Here is a 17,544-nt window from a genome sequence, read left to right on the forward strand (position 1 = left end):
CAACAACTACAAATTCTATTTAAATAATCTGATTATTAAAGATAAATAGCATAAGTAGATTTTTAAAATTTACACAAAAATATACAAATTACATTAAAAAAAGAAAGCAACAAGGTATTGTATCAAAGACCACTCACTAATGAGCAATATTTTATACTATGGCTATTGCATGAAAAAGACTTTGTTTTCATTATCTGTAATCTAATAGAAGAAAACATGTAATAATAAATGTCAGAAGTATAAATTCTACTATACCATTTTTAAAAGGTGGAATGTAAAGAAGGGTATCAAAAGATCTTTAACAGATTTTATATATATATATATATATATATATATATATACACACACACCTACACATCTATATATATATTTTTTGCAAATAGGGGACAATAGAAGGATAGGAAGGTAGGCAAGAATAAGACAGCTAAAGAGAGCGGAAGAAGGGAGAGGGAGACTGAATCAATATTTACATGGTATAATCATCTACATAAAAATATATCTTAAATTATTTTCTTCATCGACGGGATAAGAAATGGAAGTTTTAAAAATATATAAACATATACATATATATGCATCCTACTGCTAATGACATAAAAAAAAAAAAAAACACCTCATGTAGTTTAATGTAATCCAGTGAAAGAGATTTCCTACCTGAGAACAAAGCAGCATAACAAGCTCAACCACAGATGTGCTAGACTTCATACAAACGAGGCCTGCAACAAAGAAAGGTTGAACAAAATGAAATTACCATGGTAGAAATCATCATTCCAAGTTAATTCATTATGTAATTTTAATTTACAAAATCTTTCTTTAAAATAGAACTCCTAAAATAAAACAAATGGAAACATTCACTAACACATATTTTTTATGGCATTAATTTCAAAATAGTCAGATATTCAAGAAGATGTAGAAAACATACTAAAAACTGACTTTATGCTGGGTTATTTATTTGGTCAAGGCATTTCTTATATTTAAATAAGGTGGAAGGTAGTTATTGGAATTGGTGAGCTTGTTAGAGCTACTTTTAATCCAATGACATTTCCTTTGTGATTGTCTCCTGGAGTAAGGAGCAATAATCAGTGAAGATTTTCCTAAATTTTCTTCTAAAAGACAAAATTAAAATAATTTACAAATAAATAACTCCCCATAGGTTGTCAGTTGTTAAATGTTTTTAAAATATTAAAAAATGAATTTCACACACAATTAATATGTTAAGCAATGTTTATAAAATCTTCCACTGTTCTGTTTCCAAAGTCTCTGAACAGCCATCAGAAGAGAAAAGAATGAAATGTTATAATTTGTACATAATAATGGCTACTACTCATTGATCACTTACTGTGCGCTAGGCACTGTGTTGAGTGCCTTATATTCAGAGTGTCATTTAATTCTTATTTCTACTCCATTACATACTATTATTATACCCATACTACAGATAAGAAAATATTCTTCCTATAAACAGTTTAAACCTTAATTATTCATCAAGACATTTCCCAACTGAAAGGATGACTGCTGAATAACATGTAATAAGAAAGCAAGAAAGCAGATCATGATTGGTAGTTTTTCTTAAAGTGCCAACAATGGAGGAAGATGTAACTAAGGATTAAGAACAATCTCGGGTTGAAAGTATATAATCATGATGCTTACTAACGTAAAAAAGAGTTTTAAATTTTTTCACTTTTTAAAAAAATTAATGTTTGCTTTTTCTTTTCAATGAGGACAAAAGTAATCAGTAAAAGCACTGGATAGCAAGAAATGCCATGGTCTTACATTAGTTGTTGCTAAACGGAAAGTTGAAGTGAAACCAGTTTTTTTCTTCTTAAGGTGATTTCAATAAATAGTCTCAAATGCCTTCTAGGCTCTAGCATGTATATTTATTGTAGGTAGTGGATAAACACCCTTTTGTGCCCACCCTGCTAACGACCCTATCCTTATTGTACACATGACAGAAAAAGCTGTAAAAAGGCACTAGTATTCCGTCTTATCAGATCTTTGGGCAGACAGTTAACTAATGAAATAAGAGGCAGATGTGAAAAGCTCATTTAAGAGACAATTGCTGTAATTGATCAGCAATTCTCATGCTCAGGAGCTAGAGAGTCAAAAAGATTAATGGGACATTTATCACCTGTTGGCTACTCAACTATTTGAAATTCTGACAAAGAAAAACTAAGGAAAAGGCCAAAGGACTATGCATAGCAAAAGAATCATAATTATGATTTGTACTCTATATCAATTTAGATTTTAGACTGCAAGCTGAATAAAGGATGACTATATAAAGAATTACTCACCATATATTTATTCTGTGTATTAGAATTTTTTAAATACGTAACAACTTAAAGTAAAAATTAGGAAAAACATGCAATTGCATTAATTTCTCACAGACTGATATTTTAAATGAACTTCTAAAAAACTCCTATGTAACAAGAATGTTCATAATTTTTACAAATTGTACCACACAGAAAATATAAACAAATGTTCCATCAATGTTTTGTTCAAAGGACATGACAACAATTAACAAGGATAGCAAAATTGCAATTTGCAAACAGTATGGCCATTGTGATTTCAACTTCATAGATCCACACACCTTTATTACTATGTTTTGCCTAATTAGCTTTAAACAGAATGAACTAATGGATTCTCCTTAAAAAGAAAAAAAAAAATCTAACCTTGACAATGAGAACACAAGCAGGGGCAATTCTGGAAGCCTTATCAACTTTCAAATATTACACAATCACTTTGGTTGGAAGTATTTCTAGGTGTTAACAAAAGTATTATTAAAACAAGTATGCAAACTCCAATGCTTTTTATTAGAGATACTAAAAATACAAGCAATGTCTGATGATATTCTATTCTTGCACACTTTCTAAATAAAGAAGTCTCCATATCTGAAGGTTTAAGATGTAGGAATAAACATGGTTTTGTATTAACTTTAATCATTAGCTCAAGAAAGCCACATTTATCTAGTGATGCTATAAATACTCAAGCTATATAAGCATAAGGCAAATATTTTATAAGTGCGTATTTCAAACAGGTTGATTTTATCCTTTTTGTATCTGGCAAGAAATTCATAATCAAATCAACTCATTTGGCATCTACTCATATGAACAAAGTATAGTGTTAGCACTGAGGAATTTATAGTAATGGATAAGACATTATCTACACCTTCCTATGTGCTCCATGTTTTAATTCAAATCTAAGATTATCTAACATTTACCTGGGGCTTTATCATTTACAAATCATTTTTATGTATGCTAGCTCATTTGATTCTCTTAATAACTCTTTGAGTTAGTTATTATTACCTCATATGATAGAAAAAATTAAGATTCAGTGACTAGCCCAAGAGGTATCATTCAGTAAGTGGAGAATTGGAACCCAAATTCAAGTTACCTAACTTGAAAGTTCATTTGATGTTTCCTGCAGAGCTATATAAATAATTAAATATGAATAGGATGGCAATATGTCTCTATGAGGAAGGTCATAATGGTTAATTGCAACTGGGATGATTTTGAGTTTTCTTGGAGAAGGTAGCATGTGTTGGTCAGACATGGGGACAAAAAGCACTATCTTTAGCAAAAGCACAGAGGGAGAAGGGAACAAAGGAAAAATCTGAAAGACCTTAATTGTTTGGGAGATGGATGAGTAGAATATAGGCAGTATGTGAAAGCGGGATTGAGGGCTATCAAAATTCAAAGATAAATAAAGATCGAAAGCAGTAAAATTATAAATGTTTTTGAAAGAGGAAGAATTTAGTGCAAGTTATAAAATGGGGGAAATGATGCTAAGCCTTAGTATTCTTATTCCATTATCACTTATCCCACCCTGTCAACTGAGAAGTATCCCCCAAAGGAGCTGTACACATTTGCCTCGCTATCAAAAATCTAGTTAGAAGCATCGGTCAGTTAATAGAATATTTTCATCAGCATATATACATTCACCAAAATAAATATTCTGACTAGGAATACTAATCCAATACTTTATACCATACAAGTTACCAGTATAAAATTAACACCTGCAGCAAAGACAATAAATATGTGAGCAAAAGGGGGCTTGTATGTAATGGAGGTATTCGACAGTGAAGAAAACTATCTAGGAAGAGTTTTTGAATATATTATGAACTGCACTGTTGAAAGATAAGGTCAGCTAACTGAGTGGTTAACATACAAGCACTTGAGAAGATTAATTAGATGGACAAATTTGAGGTGGTCCAGATGCAAAAAGGAAAGAATGAATAGAACCAAGTAAACCATCATCCCAAACACTGGCAGTTCTTTTAGGTTCCCCCCCTACTAGGGGAAAGAAGTCAGTTTTCTTTCTTTCTTTTTTTTTTTTTAAAGATTTTATTTATTTATTTATTTGACAGAGAGAGAGAGACAGCAAGAGAGGGAACACAAGCAGGGGGAGTGGGAGAGGGAGAAGCAGGCCCCCCGCGGAGCAGGGAGCCCGATGTGGGGCTCGATCCCAGGACCCCGGGATCATGACCTGAGCCGAAGGGAGACGCTCAACCGACTGAGCCACCCAGGCGCCCCAAGAAGTCAGTTTTCTTTTCACAACAACACTTCCTCACCATAAACAACAAAATAAACCAAACCCCACCAAAACCCACTAAAATGTAAGATGAATATGAAGTTAGAAGTTTGACCTTTGGGACAAAGCTATCTTTCTTAATACAAGGAATACTGCAAGGTACAGTCATGCTGTTTTACTACAGAGCTGTCAGACCTTCTGAGTCTATCTGTGAGTCTGACTTCATGTATCTATAGAATTCGATCAAGTTAAAAGCCTTTCACAGCTTTAAAATAGTGTAGGGAAAGTCCATCTCTAGCAGGATGTTCCTCACAGTAGGAGGTAAAGGGTGTGAAGCCTTACAGTGATAAGCAAGGAATAACAGTCCAACCAAGAAATCATACTCCAAGCAAGATATCACATGCATAGGGGTGCCAGAGTGGCTCAGTTGGTTAAGTGGCCACCTCTTGGTTTTGGTCAGGTCATGATCCCAGGGTCCTTGGATCTAGACCAGTTTCCAGCCCCACGCTCAGCAGAGAGTCTCCTTGAGTATTCTCTCTTTCCCTCTGCCCGTCCCCCTGCTCACACACACTCTCTCTCTCAAATAAATAAATAATAAATAAATAAATCTTAAAAAGAAAGTAATCACACCCATAAGTAGGACTCATCTTCTAAGCAGTGTCAGAATTTTCTTTCAGCAAGGGCCCTCTTCCAAGAGAGGAGACTCACAGACATCTATGACTAGGGCAGGGTTCTGAGTACACTCTCATTAAATGCCAATTAAATGAATAAATCTAGAACCATCATTCACTGAGTAACTTCTGTAGGTGATAGAGGAAAAAAAATAAGATTTTGAGAAAAAAGAGTAATTTTTGGGGAATAAGCCCCCAATTCATTCAAAAAGCATTTATTGAGTGTCTAATGTGCTAAATACCATGTCAGGTACTAAGTATAAAAAGAAGTGAGGAAAGTGGCACAGCTTTTGTAAACAAATAGCCATGATATAGAATCCTAGGAGATACACAGAGAGCATAAAGTGTTAGAATCGCAGAAAGGTAGTGAGCAACTCTGCTGAGGAGAATTTATAGGGTATGTGATATATCAGTTGGATGCTGTTGAGCTTATCTGGGCAAAAAAAGAGAGAAGGGAAAGTCATCCAAGGCAACAGAAATATGAGAGGTATAAAGAAACATGAAATAGCTAGTAAAACAGGGTTGGAATATTATGTTGGGTTGTTCAGAGGATGGAAGGCAAGGAGTGGAAATGAAGACAGAGAGGGAGACAGGAAGCAGGGCCATATATGGCGTGGATTCCTAGTGGCAAACAGGGAGCCACTGAAGGACTCTAACCAGGGGGCAGACATAATCCCGTCCATTTGGAAAGATCCCTTTCTGTCAGTATATAGGATGAAATCCGTAACTGCAAAGTCTAGTCAAGATAATGAAAGCCTGAGCTGAAGGCAGTGGCAATGCAAATAGAGGAAGATTTGAAAGCCATTTTGGAATGAAACAATACAATATTTTTAGACAATGGAATATGAGCTTAAAGGATAGGGTAAAGGAGCAATGCTGAATGATGACACTTTTTACCTGAGCTAGAGAAAACAAATGAAGAAGGTATGTGGAAAGAGAGTGCTGGCTTTCATTCTGGATGAAATTAGGAATATAGGCAAAAAAATTAATGTTGAGCTTTAGGAGTGTTTTTTTTTTAAGTATAGATGCTGTAACTCTTACAAACCAGATATAAACAAATCAGGCAGATAGCATGCTGTTGAAGAAAATATAATTGTGTAATTTTTTTAAGAGTCCCATTAGTAGACTACCAGTAATAATCCTACAAATAGTTTTAAGATCTAGATTTTTCCATTTCTCCTCACAATAAAATATACAAGTTAGTTTTCCATCAAACAGACATGACTATTCTGGTAATTTGAATTTTAAAAATCAAGTCTTCCCAGGACTACTTACTTTTTAAATAACTTTCTAATGATTTTAACTTCCTTAAATTCCAAAATTAGTAGAGATTAAGTGGCACTGAAATAGTTTCATCTTAGTAACAAATGTTGAATTAGCACCATAGGCCTTGAAAGGAATTGCACAGGCTCACTATGCTTCATTTGCTTTAGTATCAGCGGTGTACAGCTGGGGATTTCTTTGAAATTCTCTGTTCTATGTAGTTTTATAAAGCATTATGAAGCATTCTAAAATACAGTGTATAACCACAAAGTGTCTATCTTTTATGACCTCTGCAATACTTACACATCTCTATCAGCATAATAGCAATTTCCTTTGTTTGTTTTTTACCAGCCTTTTACTTTTTTATCTGCAATATGCAATTTGTTTCCTTGTGTCTCACTCTGTGTGATCCTGTATGTAAATAACTACTTTCAGTTCTACCGTTTAAGTCATCTGAACTTCTTAAGGTCAAAACAAGAATTAGCAAACCAAGTAATTTGTGTGGCTTTCTAATTTAAAATAAAAAAAACCGAAACCAAACAAAAAATCACTATTAAACATCCTTTGAAATAATAATAATGGCCTGAATATTAATTATTATTGCTACAACTAATATTAATATGTGCATAGGTAATAGTACTACTTGAAATTTCATGTTTGTCCAGAGATTTTAACTTAAAACTGCACTACCAATGGAAACAATTATAATATTACCTTACAGAAACTAAAGTAACATTAAGTTCATTTTCTAAGAAAAAGCTTAAGTGTAATTAAACCATTATAGCTTATTTTTATATTTAGAGTATAAATTTTAAGTGAAAAAACCCCCCAAATACTGTAAAGACAATGAGAGTTCATTCATTCATCAATTTACTCTAGTTCATTAAAAACTCAGTTATCACCAACTTATGGAAGTCTTTTTTTTTTTTAATCTGTGTATTCCAATATTCTACAGCCTTTTTTTTTTTATTATGTTATGTTAATTTATGGCAGTCTTAATGTCTTTAGAATAGGAACAAAACTGAAGTCTCTGGACATATCACATATATCAGGGGTCAGCAAACTTTTTCTGTAAAGGCACAGATACAATATTTTGGCTTTGGTGGCTGCCATAAGCTTCTGTCACAACTACTCAACTCTGCCATTGTAGGTTCAAAAGCAGCCACACAACACATAAAACCAATGAGCTTGGCTGTCTTCCACAAAAACTACTTATCGCAAGGTGTGTGGGTACATGTGCACGTGTGTATGTGTGTGAGGAAGAGAGAGAACACATACATAGGCACACATACTCACATATGCATCTACAGATTTTTAAAACTGCAGGGGAAATTATTTTAAATATGTATCTATGATGCTTTATAATTTCAAATCCAAAAAGCTCTGAAAAAGAAAACTTTCTTGTAAGATTGTCACAAACTCAATTATCAGCAACATTTCACCTAATAGGAAGCTCTTTATAATCTTTATTCCACTTAGTGTGAATGTCTCTATGTATTACTGAAGACATATTGAGGTGTTTGATTAACAAGCTACCTCATACTCCTGTGAAGATTCTATGAAATAACACATATAGGTACCTATTACCTTTCTTGAGTCCCAAAGTATCTACATTACAAGACACATTTGGCTCTAAGGTTTTGAATAAGGCACTGCAGGCATTTATTAAAATTTTAAAAATGTGACAGCTTTTTAAAAGTGAGAAATCAGTGGTATTCTCACATGAAATATTTTTTATTACTATTTTATGTTAATCACCGTACATTACATCATTAGTTTTTGATGTAGTGTTCCATGATTCATTGTTTGCGTATAACACCCAGTGCTCCATGCAGAACGTGCCCTCCTCAATACCCATCACCAGGCTAACCCATCCTCCCACCCCCCTCCCCTCTAGAACCCTCAGTTTGTTTCTCAGAGTCCATCGTCTCTCATGGTTCGTCTTCCCCTCTGATTCCCCCCCTTCATTTCTCCCTTCCTACTATCTTTCTTTTTTTTTTAACATATAATGTATTATTTGTTTCAGAGGTACAGGTCTGTGATTCAACAGTCTTACACAATTCACAGCACTCATCATAGCACATACCCTCCCCAGTGTCTATCACCCAGCCACCCCATCCCTCACATGAAGTATTTTGAAAGATTCATAAATTAATATTCATTATAATTTCAAAGTAATTTGATATTGTACCTTTCCCCATGTAAATTCCATATATTCAGAACTAAAAATCTATTTCTATATGGGAATGGATGGCTAAGTGCTTTTAAGCTGTAAATCTAAAGTGTGTAGCTTGATCAGATATAAAATTAATTGTAACTGTAGTTACACAATATCCAAATAATCATTTTGACTGATTTATTTAAATTAATTCTATTTTTTGTTGTTATTATGTTGATATAGCCTAGGAATCTTACAGACTGAGGATATATTTTCTTTTTTTACAGTTTTGCTCCTGCTAAGAATGTTTGCATAGTGATAGGGCTGAAGTTCCTAAAACTCATAGATATTTCTTCCACACAATGATAGATTATAATTAAAAAATGAAGATATAGTGATGGTTAACACATAGATATTTATTAGTGATCTGATTATAATATGAGCTGAGCTGAAGAGAATATTCTAATGGCACTGTTAACATCTATTAAATATAAAACACTGCCACAAATTTACTCTTTTGTTACTTATGCTTTAGAAACAGTCATTTTCTGCTAGCCCATCAAAAATGTCATATCAGGGGAAATGTTCTGGCAAATTCCTAATGTCCAATGTCATTCTTTTCTTGTTTCCATATGACTTTAAACTTCTGTTTGCATGTTCCATTTTAGTATCATTTTTCATTTACACATACTAAAAAACGGATTACAACTTCTAAATCATTTGGGATTAATTAAGTTTTGAGTTGGTTATCTCTTGAGACATTTTCATTTAAATAATTTATTTATGGAACTGTAAGTAAGCCACTGCTGTATGCACAGAGATGATACAGTCTTTGACCACAAGGAGCTAAAGCCCAGTTACAAAGATAATATATTAATGAAGGATTCTAGAGAGCATTATACTGAAAAAATTACAAAGCACTATGCCTCAAAATAACTTAAAATAATTATTTTTGAAGTTTTCATTAAGCACTTTGATTCATAGTATTAGACTCAGGTTTCCACTACAAAAGTGATTGACCTGAGTGTCTTGCCCTTTTCTTGACTTCCTGACTTAATCACAACAGCAATGAAAAAGATGAAATAAGGGAAATAAGAGACATTTTCACTATCATAAATCATCTGGATCCCTCAATTCTCTTTGGGTTAAATTTAATTATAGAACCAATTGTTATTCCTATCTCACTTCCCTACACCAATTTTCTTCTCCCTTCCCTGTGCTCCTTCAAATTCCAAAAAGCCTCAATTAAATTCTAAAACTACTAAACTATGTCTTGTCCAAATTTTGACATTACCCAAGAAAAGTCTTTAGTCCAAAATAATCATTAAGAATGATAGTGTTTTAGCCCTCTATTTCATTTCAAGAAATATTAATAATCAAAAGAGTAGAAAATATTTCAAGTTAGTCATACAATTAAATCACATGAATGATTACAGTTGAATAAAAATGGCTAAACTGATGCCTTCGTATTAAAAATAAAACTTACATTCTATAAAATATGGGATTCTCCTTTTAAACATAGTGTATATAAATGTATAATTTATATAGTTATAGTTTCAAACTACCCAAATTTTGACTTTCATTGATTTACATCCTCAAATAAATACATTCAATAATTTTAAGTTTGCAAATTTAAAGTTGTTTTGTGGGAACATACCCCTTTAGGTTCTTTATTTTGGAGTTCAGATAAAAACTGGCTCTTTTTCTTTCAAATACTTAAATATAATGCAAAATGGAAATAACTATGCATTTCTTTTAATAATGCATTCATGAGTCTAAAATTAAAAAAAACTAAGAAACATAATTGGTAAAAGGATATCATTTAATAATTATTGTGATTATGGCATACAGCAGAAAAAAAAGGTTAAGATAGGCTCAAGTAGAAATCAGTCAGATGAACCTCACTTATTTTCTAAAGTGCATAAACTTTATCCAATAATTATAGGCTTAAATTGTTGAAGTACTCTGAGAAAATAAAGTTCACAAAGTTCCTTATCTGTGCTCAAAGCAATAAATTCTCCAATGTGACCAAAGCTGATTTTCTTTACTAAACTCTGCATTTAGGGCAAAATATTAAATAGAGATGAGTAACCAGTCCAGTTTTATTCATTTTTAGTAAAAAAAATAGGAAGTTCTTGGAACTTGGAAGATCCTTAAATTTTATAACATTGAAGCTATTCTCAAAAGTTACAGAAATTATTTATAAGCATATGATCCCATCTAAGCAATAATTTATTGGGAATATATGCCATGGGTTATACAAACAAAAAGTACAGATCACTGAATTAACAAAATTATTTTGTCTATAACAGAAAATCCTACATCAGGGCAACCCTGTCGGGACCCCTCTCACTTTGGAGAGCTTTTTCTTTATCTTCACTTAATAAACTTCTATGGCTTTACTCACAAAAAAAAAAAAAAAAAAAAAAACCACAAAAACCTCCTACATCAAACTCACACCTATCCACAATTCAGAATGATATCTTGGAGTCAAATTATATAGTCACATACTAGAATACAATCCAATAATGATGCAGTAAAGAAATCAGCATGGGCATTGCTTTGTAATTAAAAAATAACACTTGTAAAAAAATAAAAAATAAATAAAAACAAACAAAAAGATTTAAAAAATAATACTTGAAGTATAAAATATTAGACCTACTCATAAATTAAAAGTGAATGGTGCTGTTATTTCTTCTAAACCTTCCTGCAATAATAGATCTATTATAAATAGCAATTATCTTTTGAAACAGTATAGACGGGGAAATCAACAAAATGGAATCAAATAAATAATCACAAAAAAAAGTCTGTCAAAAAGTGAAGAGCTAGGCCGCCCGACTCCGGAGTCCAGGCCTGGGGCTGGCCGCACCGTCCGGGAGCCCCGCACCCCACACCCGGCCCGTGGGGCTCCCCAGGCCAAGCTGCCCAGGCCAGGCACCCCCCCACCCCCCACCAGCCCCGAGGGACGAGTTCCCGCCACGGGGTCTACGGGAGCAGAGCCAGCCGCACTGGGGCGGGTGCGTCCAGGCCACCAAATGTTCGCCAGCCAGGGGTGGCTGAGGGGGGCCTGTTCCTGGCGGGCCCACCAGGAGTATGTCAGCCGGAGCTCCAACCAGACAGCAACTCTAACTTCATGGCGACTGCCAAAGATGCCAGTGAGAATTGGCATGGAATGCCAGGCCACGTGGAGCCCATCCTGATGAGGAGCTCCTCTGAGTTGCCCTCTGACAACCAGGTCTTCCAGGCCCCTGGACTCCCCGAGGGGGAGGTGCGCAGTGCACCAGAAGGGGCAGAAATCCCTGGAGCTGAGCTTGAGAAGTTGAGTGGTGTCAGCACAGTCTGCTCCCCCCTGGAGGACAACGGCTATGCCAGCAGCTCCCTAAGGACTGACAGCCCCAGCAGCAGTCCTGAGCCTGCCTGTGGGACCCCTCGAGGCCGGGGCCCTCCAGATGCCCTTCTGCCCTTGGTGGCCCAGGCTGTGCAGCAGCTGAAGGCTCAGGAGCACTATAAAGAGCAGGAAAGGAGAAGCATCACGTGCACTTGGTGATGTACCACCACCTGGTTCTGCTGCAGTGGATCTGGGGCCTGCCCCACCAGCTGGTAGACCAGCAGACCCGTCTGCAGGAGAGCTTCAACACCATCCTGGACAACCAAAAGGAGCTTATCCACTGTCTCCAACAGAGGGCAGCCCCATGTGGGCTCCAGGAGCAGGGCTAAGGGGTCCCATTGCTCCGGAGAGAGGGCTAGCCTGCAGTATTTATCTGAGGATTGTGGCTAATCCATTCCCCTGAGATTTTCCAGGCCACCTCTCCACCCTCTCCCCATCACTCCTCTCAGACTTTGCTCTGCTAAGGCTGTTGTCCCTAATGGTGGATTTGCTGTGGACGAAGTATGGTGGCTGCTCTGGACTGCCATGGCTTTTTGGCCACAATTTTGCCAGGGCAACTGGTAGAGAATTAGTATGAGGGAGGGGAGCTGGGGTTGGTGATCCACACTGTGGCAGGGATGGAGCGGGGGTGGGATCAGAGAAGATAAAGAAGATAAAACCCCACTTGAACTCTGCCTTGGGGCACATGGGAGATGGGGATGGGGGAGATGACAGTGGCAGAACCCTGTGAAGAATAGGAGAAAGTGAATTCCAAAACATCACTTGGAAACAAACCACGCTTCTCTACGGCAAAGGAGCGGTTGCAGACCATATATTTAAGCTTCTGATGAAAGCGGATGTGTGCTTATACACTTGCAAGGAATGGACAAGGTGCTCCAAGACTGCTGGGAAAAAAAAAATCTCACTTTCTTCTCTGTGCCTCTACTTGCTGTGCTTCTCTGGCTTTAGCAACACTGGATGTTAAATTAGGTTGGTCTGTTTTCCTGAAATCAGGCTGTCTAGGCCCAGAGGAGCCATAGTTGGCTTTCCAGGGTGGGCAGGGGGTAATGTCAGCCCAGCCTCTGGAAGGTCTTAGGATGCTGGGTCATAACCCCTTCTGTCACTGCGTGGTCTTTTCGGTGGGGGTTGACTGGCTCCAGCAGAGGCTCCGTGAAATGGAGAGTGGGTGAATTCTGGGGAGAACTAAGGACTAAGGTAGCCAAGCTCTCTGCTTTGCTTTTGGGAGCCATGAGGATGCAAGATCCTGTTGGGTGAGCAGTGGCATGATGCTGAGTCTCCCTATCTGCAAAATGGGGGTGCTCTTACTCTCTCTCAAGAGTTCTATCCCTGACGGTGGGTGAAGGGCATATTAGTGAGGTTGAAGCAATGGTCCTAGGGACTTTTGTGTCTAGCCCTTGCATATTGAGTATGAACCTGGCCTCTGGGCCAAGTCAGGGTGAATAAACTGGGGCAGAGAAATGCAAAAAAAAAAAAAAGAAAAAGTGAAGAGCAAGTAATTTCCAAGAATTAATGACATTCATTGATTCAATACTGTATGCTTACTATATGCCAAACACAAATATGAAACAGCCATGTATTAGAGAAGCCTATGTTCCAATCAGATAAACAAATCAATTTAATGCGAAGAGACCAAGAGTTATCTCAATCATTATAGGATGTTGACATGGAAAGCAAGATAAATAATGTCATTAAAGTAATTCCTATTGTAATTATAAAAAAATAGTGGAATTGAGAAATAACAACAGGAAAAATTTAACTTGAAGTAATGTGCAGTTACTAATTTCTTAGAAAAATGACTTAGAGATCATTCCAAGATCAGCAATCACAAACAGTATTATTTGATTTGTAAAATGGAATCTGTTTGACATGGACAACTTCCTCTAGTCTTGTCAGTGTATCTAGACCTAAGATGTCTTTTTATATCAAAACAAATATGTAAATAGAAAACATGTTTAATGCAAGAATATTTTCTAGTTCAAAGGTTGCAAAGTACAGCTTATTGAAATTACCTGTATAGACTTTTTAAGTAATTAGTTTCAAAGTTAAAATAATATCCTTACAGAAAACCATTTTTGGTTGGATTTAGTGTAATTAGAATAACCCTATTGAGTATGGGGAGAACCACATTTTAGGCATGGATAATAGCATGTAAATTATGCATCTCCTTCCATATGAAGGAGAAAAAGGAGACAATCATCCTCTAGCTGTTAAAACTGGTCACAAGTCTAAATTGCAGCTTTCATGGATTCTATTACACACATTAGACTTTATTTTATATCCAATCTAGTAAATTCTGTTAGCTGGATACCAAGCAAAAATAGATTAAAAGCACCGATATTACATGGAGGGGCAGTGTATATACAAAGAAAGCAGTGAAAACAAAGAAGCTACATAGGAAAATAACTCTGAAGGAGACACAAGGAGAAAAGCTTAGTCTTCTAGGAAATATCCAGAGAGGCAACAGCTCTACATACTTACTGGCTTAAAAATAATTGAAACCAAAAAAATAACATCAAATTGATCAAAATCTAACCATGTATGGCAAAACTTACACAATCTTGGTTTGCATTACTGTATACTAGAAACATTAAAGATGAAATCATTATCTTACTGTCCTTTGCAGTAATGGAACTAGAAACAGTAAATTTATGAAGTTCTACAATTTATGAGAAACATAATGAAATGTAGTCCATTTAGTTAGAAGAATACTAGAATAATATGAGGTGAGGTCTAGGAAATAGTTACAGGAAACCAAAGATGCTCACTTGGTAAATGAGGAGGTTCCAGGGGAAAGAGTTACTGTAGAAAGAGCTTATTTTTCTTGGGATCCAGAGTCCACCTGAATTGCAGCAACTCCAGCTAATTAAGGGGCATCTGTAATGTGGAACACGGTGTTTTGATACCTGAGAAGGACAGACTGGAGACTGATGGTCAAGGGTGACATGCCCTGCGTGTGACCTCACTATCAGAAACTAGAGACAAGGAACAACAAATGTGGACAGCAGAGATCACAGACCAGGAAAAAGTGTGCCTGTATGTATTCTCTTTGATTGTACTGGTGTTTCAAACACAATGTAGGTGGACACTACTTATTATCTGAATGTTAGTAACAAACCAGTTAATTCTTACACTTCTTTCTAAATATTTTCATATTTATGTTTACCCGATTTTATTAGTATTACAGAATCCTTTCATCTGAATCTAGTTTTTAATTAAGTCAAAGCAGCTCTGGACTGAAAATCTGAAAATGTGGTTTTAGTGGACAATCTAAATCACTGTAAACTTCAGGTAAGACACTTGCCTTCCCTGACACGAAAACTTTTTGCTGGTAAACAGTAGATTATTTTGAAGCTTTAAAAAATTACAACCTAAGGCAATACATTTTACTTCTTGATTCAGTATGTATAACTGAAAGAAATGTTTCACGAATCAACACTTCCTCTCACTGTGTGCTATACTCTGATCTATGCTATGCTACGTCATTATATGCCATTAAAACATACCATCAGGAGGTCCTTTACTGATTACACCATACCATTAATAGGGTCTGAACGTCACTAGAGGTGAACTGCCTCCTGTTTTTATATGGGCCACAAGCTAAGAATGGTCTTTTACATTTTGAAATGTTTGGGGGAAAAAAAGAGAAATAAAAATATTTTGTGACACTTAAATTTATGTAATATTCACATTTCACTGTTCATAAATAAAATTTTAACTTATAGCCAAGTTCATTCCTTTACATATTATGTGTGGCAACTTCCTCACTACAATGGCAAAATTTAGAACTTATGACAGACTGTATGGCAGCAAATTAAAGTATTTATTTTTGGCCCCTTAGCGAAAAAAGTCACTGACTCCTGTGATAAAGGATACTAACGGTTCTTTGAGGCTTGACTACCCATGGTTCTAAGTCCTTCATGTCTTACTGGGCTAACCTGGGAACAAGGGTAAGTAGGCGCATGGTAGTGGAAAGGAAATGATGCGGGAAAGTGTGGGGTTTTGGTTACTTAGGAATTAGATTTCTATTTCATTCCAGATTTGAAAACAAGAATGAAAAGTGGGAAAACTGACAGGCAATATTTGGTGGTAGCATAACGATTAAAATCATTTACAGAATCTGTTCCTGTGGGTTCATAGGGCTTTAGCTGGTAGCCCTTAAGTGCTTCAGGTTTATGATGGGCCCAGTAAAGGCTGGTAATTGTTTTAGCAAGGATTAGTTTTGGATCTGAAGTGGCCAATTATGTTGCATTGTATTCATAAGTACATTTCAAATTCACAATGATGAAATAGGCATTGGGTAGAGAAAGTGAAGCCCGTGGCTTCTCTTCACCTTAATATTCTTTATCTGAGTTGAAACTGTCTTTCAACGCGCTTTTTAAATATTTCCTTGTTCACATTAGACCTTTATTTAAGCAGATATTTTCAATAAAATCTTTTTGTTCTTTTAGCCTTCAGAAATTCGAGATTGTTTCTAGTCATATTTGATTTTGTCCCTCCCTGTTCAAAATTCTTCCAAGGATGACTAGGATCTTGTTGTTTGTTTGTTTCTGCAGAATAGGTGTATTTGGCAAAGTCAATGCCCCTGCCTTGCCGTAATTTTCATGAACAAATACGTGCTTTTCTGTCCCTGGTTTCTCCATCAGGTTTAAACCTGACCAACATGTCATCCATGATGTGTTTTTGTGCATGCTGTACCATTATTTTACTTTTGTTTTAGGAATATAGTTGGAAATAAAGCAATATCAAGATAAATATCAGTTTTTTAGAATACAAATAAAACTTCAAGCATTATATTGAAATATATTATTTCCTGTGCAATATTAAAAAATTGGTCACTATCACTCATAAAATCCTCCAGACAATGTTGCAATAAGGTAAACCAGGAATTTCTGCTTTTTGCTTGTTTTAAGTTAAATTATACCCTTCTCTCCGATTATTAAGACCAATTGCTGAAATCTACTTGAGTATAGAAAACAATCTCATTTGTTCTACCATCCGCTATCCATCCACAAGTGTTTTTGGGGGTACGCTGGCAGGTCCTGGAAACCTGGTGGAGTCTGGTCTGGTAAATGATAGAGACATTACCAAGTAATTAAACACATATAGGTTACTTACTATAATTTTGATACATGCTCTAGAGAAAAAGCACACTGTGCTATTAAAGGTTATAACAAGGGAACGTAACTTAGCACAGAATATCAGGTAGTCTTCTTAGAGGAACAGCCAGGCAAGTACAGGTAAATGGAAAGCATTTCATGGTCATTAAAAAAGAATTCAATTATGTAAATACTTTTCTGAATCCCTCCTATTCTTCAATGACTAGAAATACATCAATTTCATTTGTTGATTCTATAATTAACTGAAATTTAAGGATTATATAAATAATCCATAAATTGGCTTCTATTCCACATCAATCACTCTACCAACTGGTACACAAGGATATTTATATGTGGCAAATAAATTGTCCCTGCCCTTCTACCACCATTGCCAGATGCTGCTGAACCATAATTTATAACAATAGTCAATTTTTCTTATGTAGGAAT

At 35.7% G+C, this 17,544-nt stretch overlaps 2 protein-coding genes across 12 annotated transcripts in view; one reads left to right on the forward strand and one right to left on the reverse strand.

Annotated features, from left to right (window-relative positions):
• Nucleotides 1–17,544, reverse strand: part of NBEA (neurobeachin) — a 696,015-nt gene that overhangs the window by 350,003 nt on the left and 328,468 nt on the right. For all 11 annotated transcript variants that reach the window (XM_032403205.1, XM_032403204.1, XM_032403196.1 and 8 more), the window contains one exon: nucleotides 652–713. In XM_032403205.1, coding sequence (XP_032259096.1) covers nucleotides 652–713 — 62 coding nt within the window. The remainder of the gene's footprint in view (nucleotides 1–651; nucleotides 714–17,544) is intronic.
• Nucleotides 11,164–15,648, forward strand: LOC116631367 (UPF0500 protein C1orf216-like). Its single transcript, XM_032402519.1, is given in 3 exon segments — nucleotides 11,164–11,177; nucleotides 11,437–12,128; nucleotides 12,131–15,648. Coding segments are annotated over 3 exon segments (906 nt in total). The 3' UTR covers nucleotides 12,331–15,648.

This window comes from Phoca vitulina, unplaced genomic scaffold (genome assembly GCF_004348235.1).
Source record: "Phoca vitulina isolate PV1807 unplaced genomic scaffold, GSC_HSeal_1.0 scaffold5, whole genome shotgun sequence".
Lineage (NCBI taxonomy): Eukaryota > Metazoa > Chordata > Mammalia > Carnivora > Phocidae > Phoca > Phoca vitulina.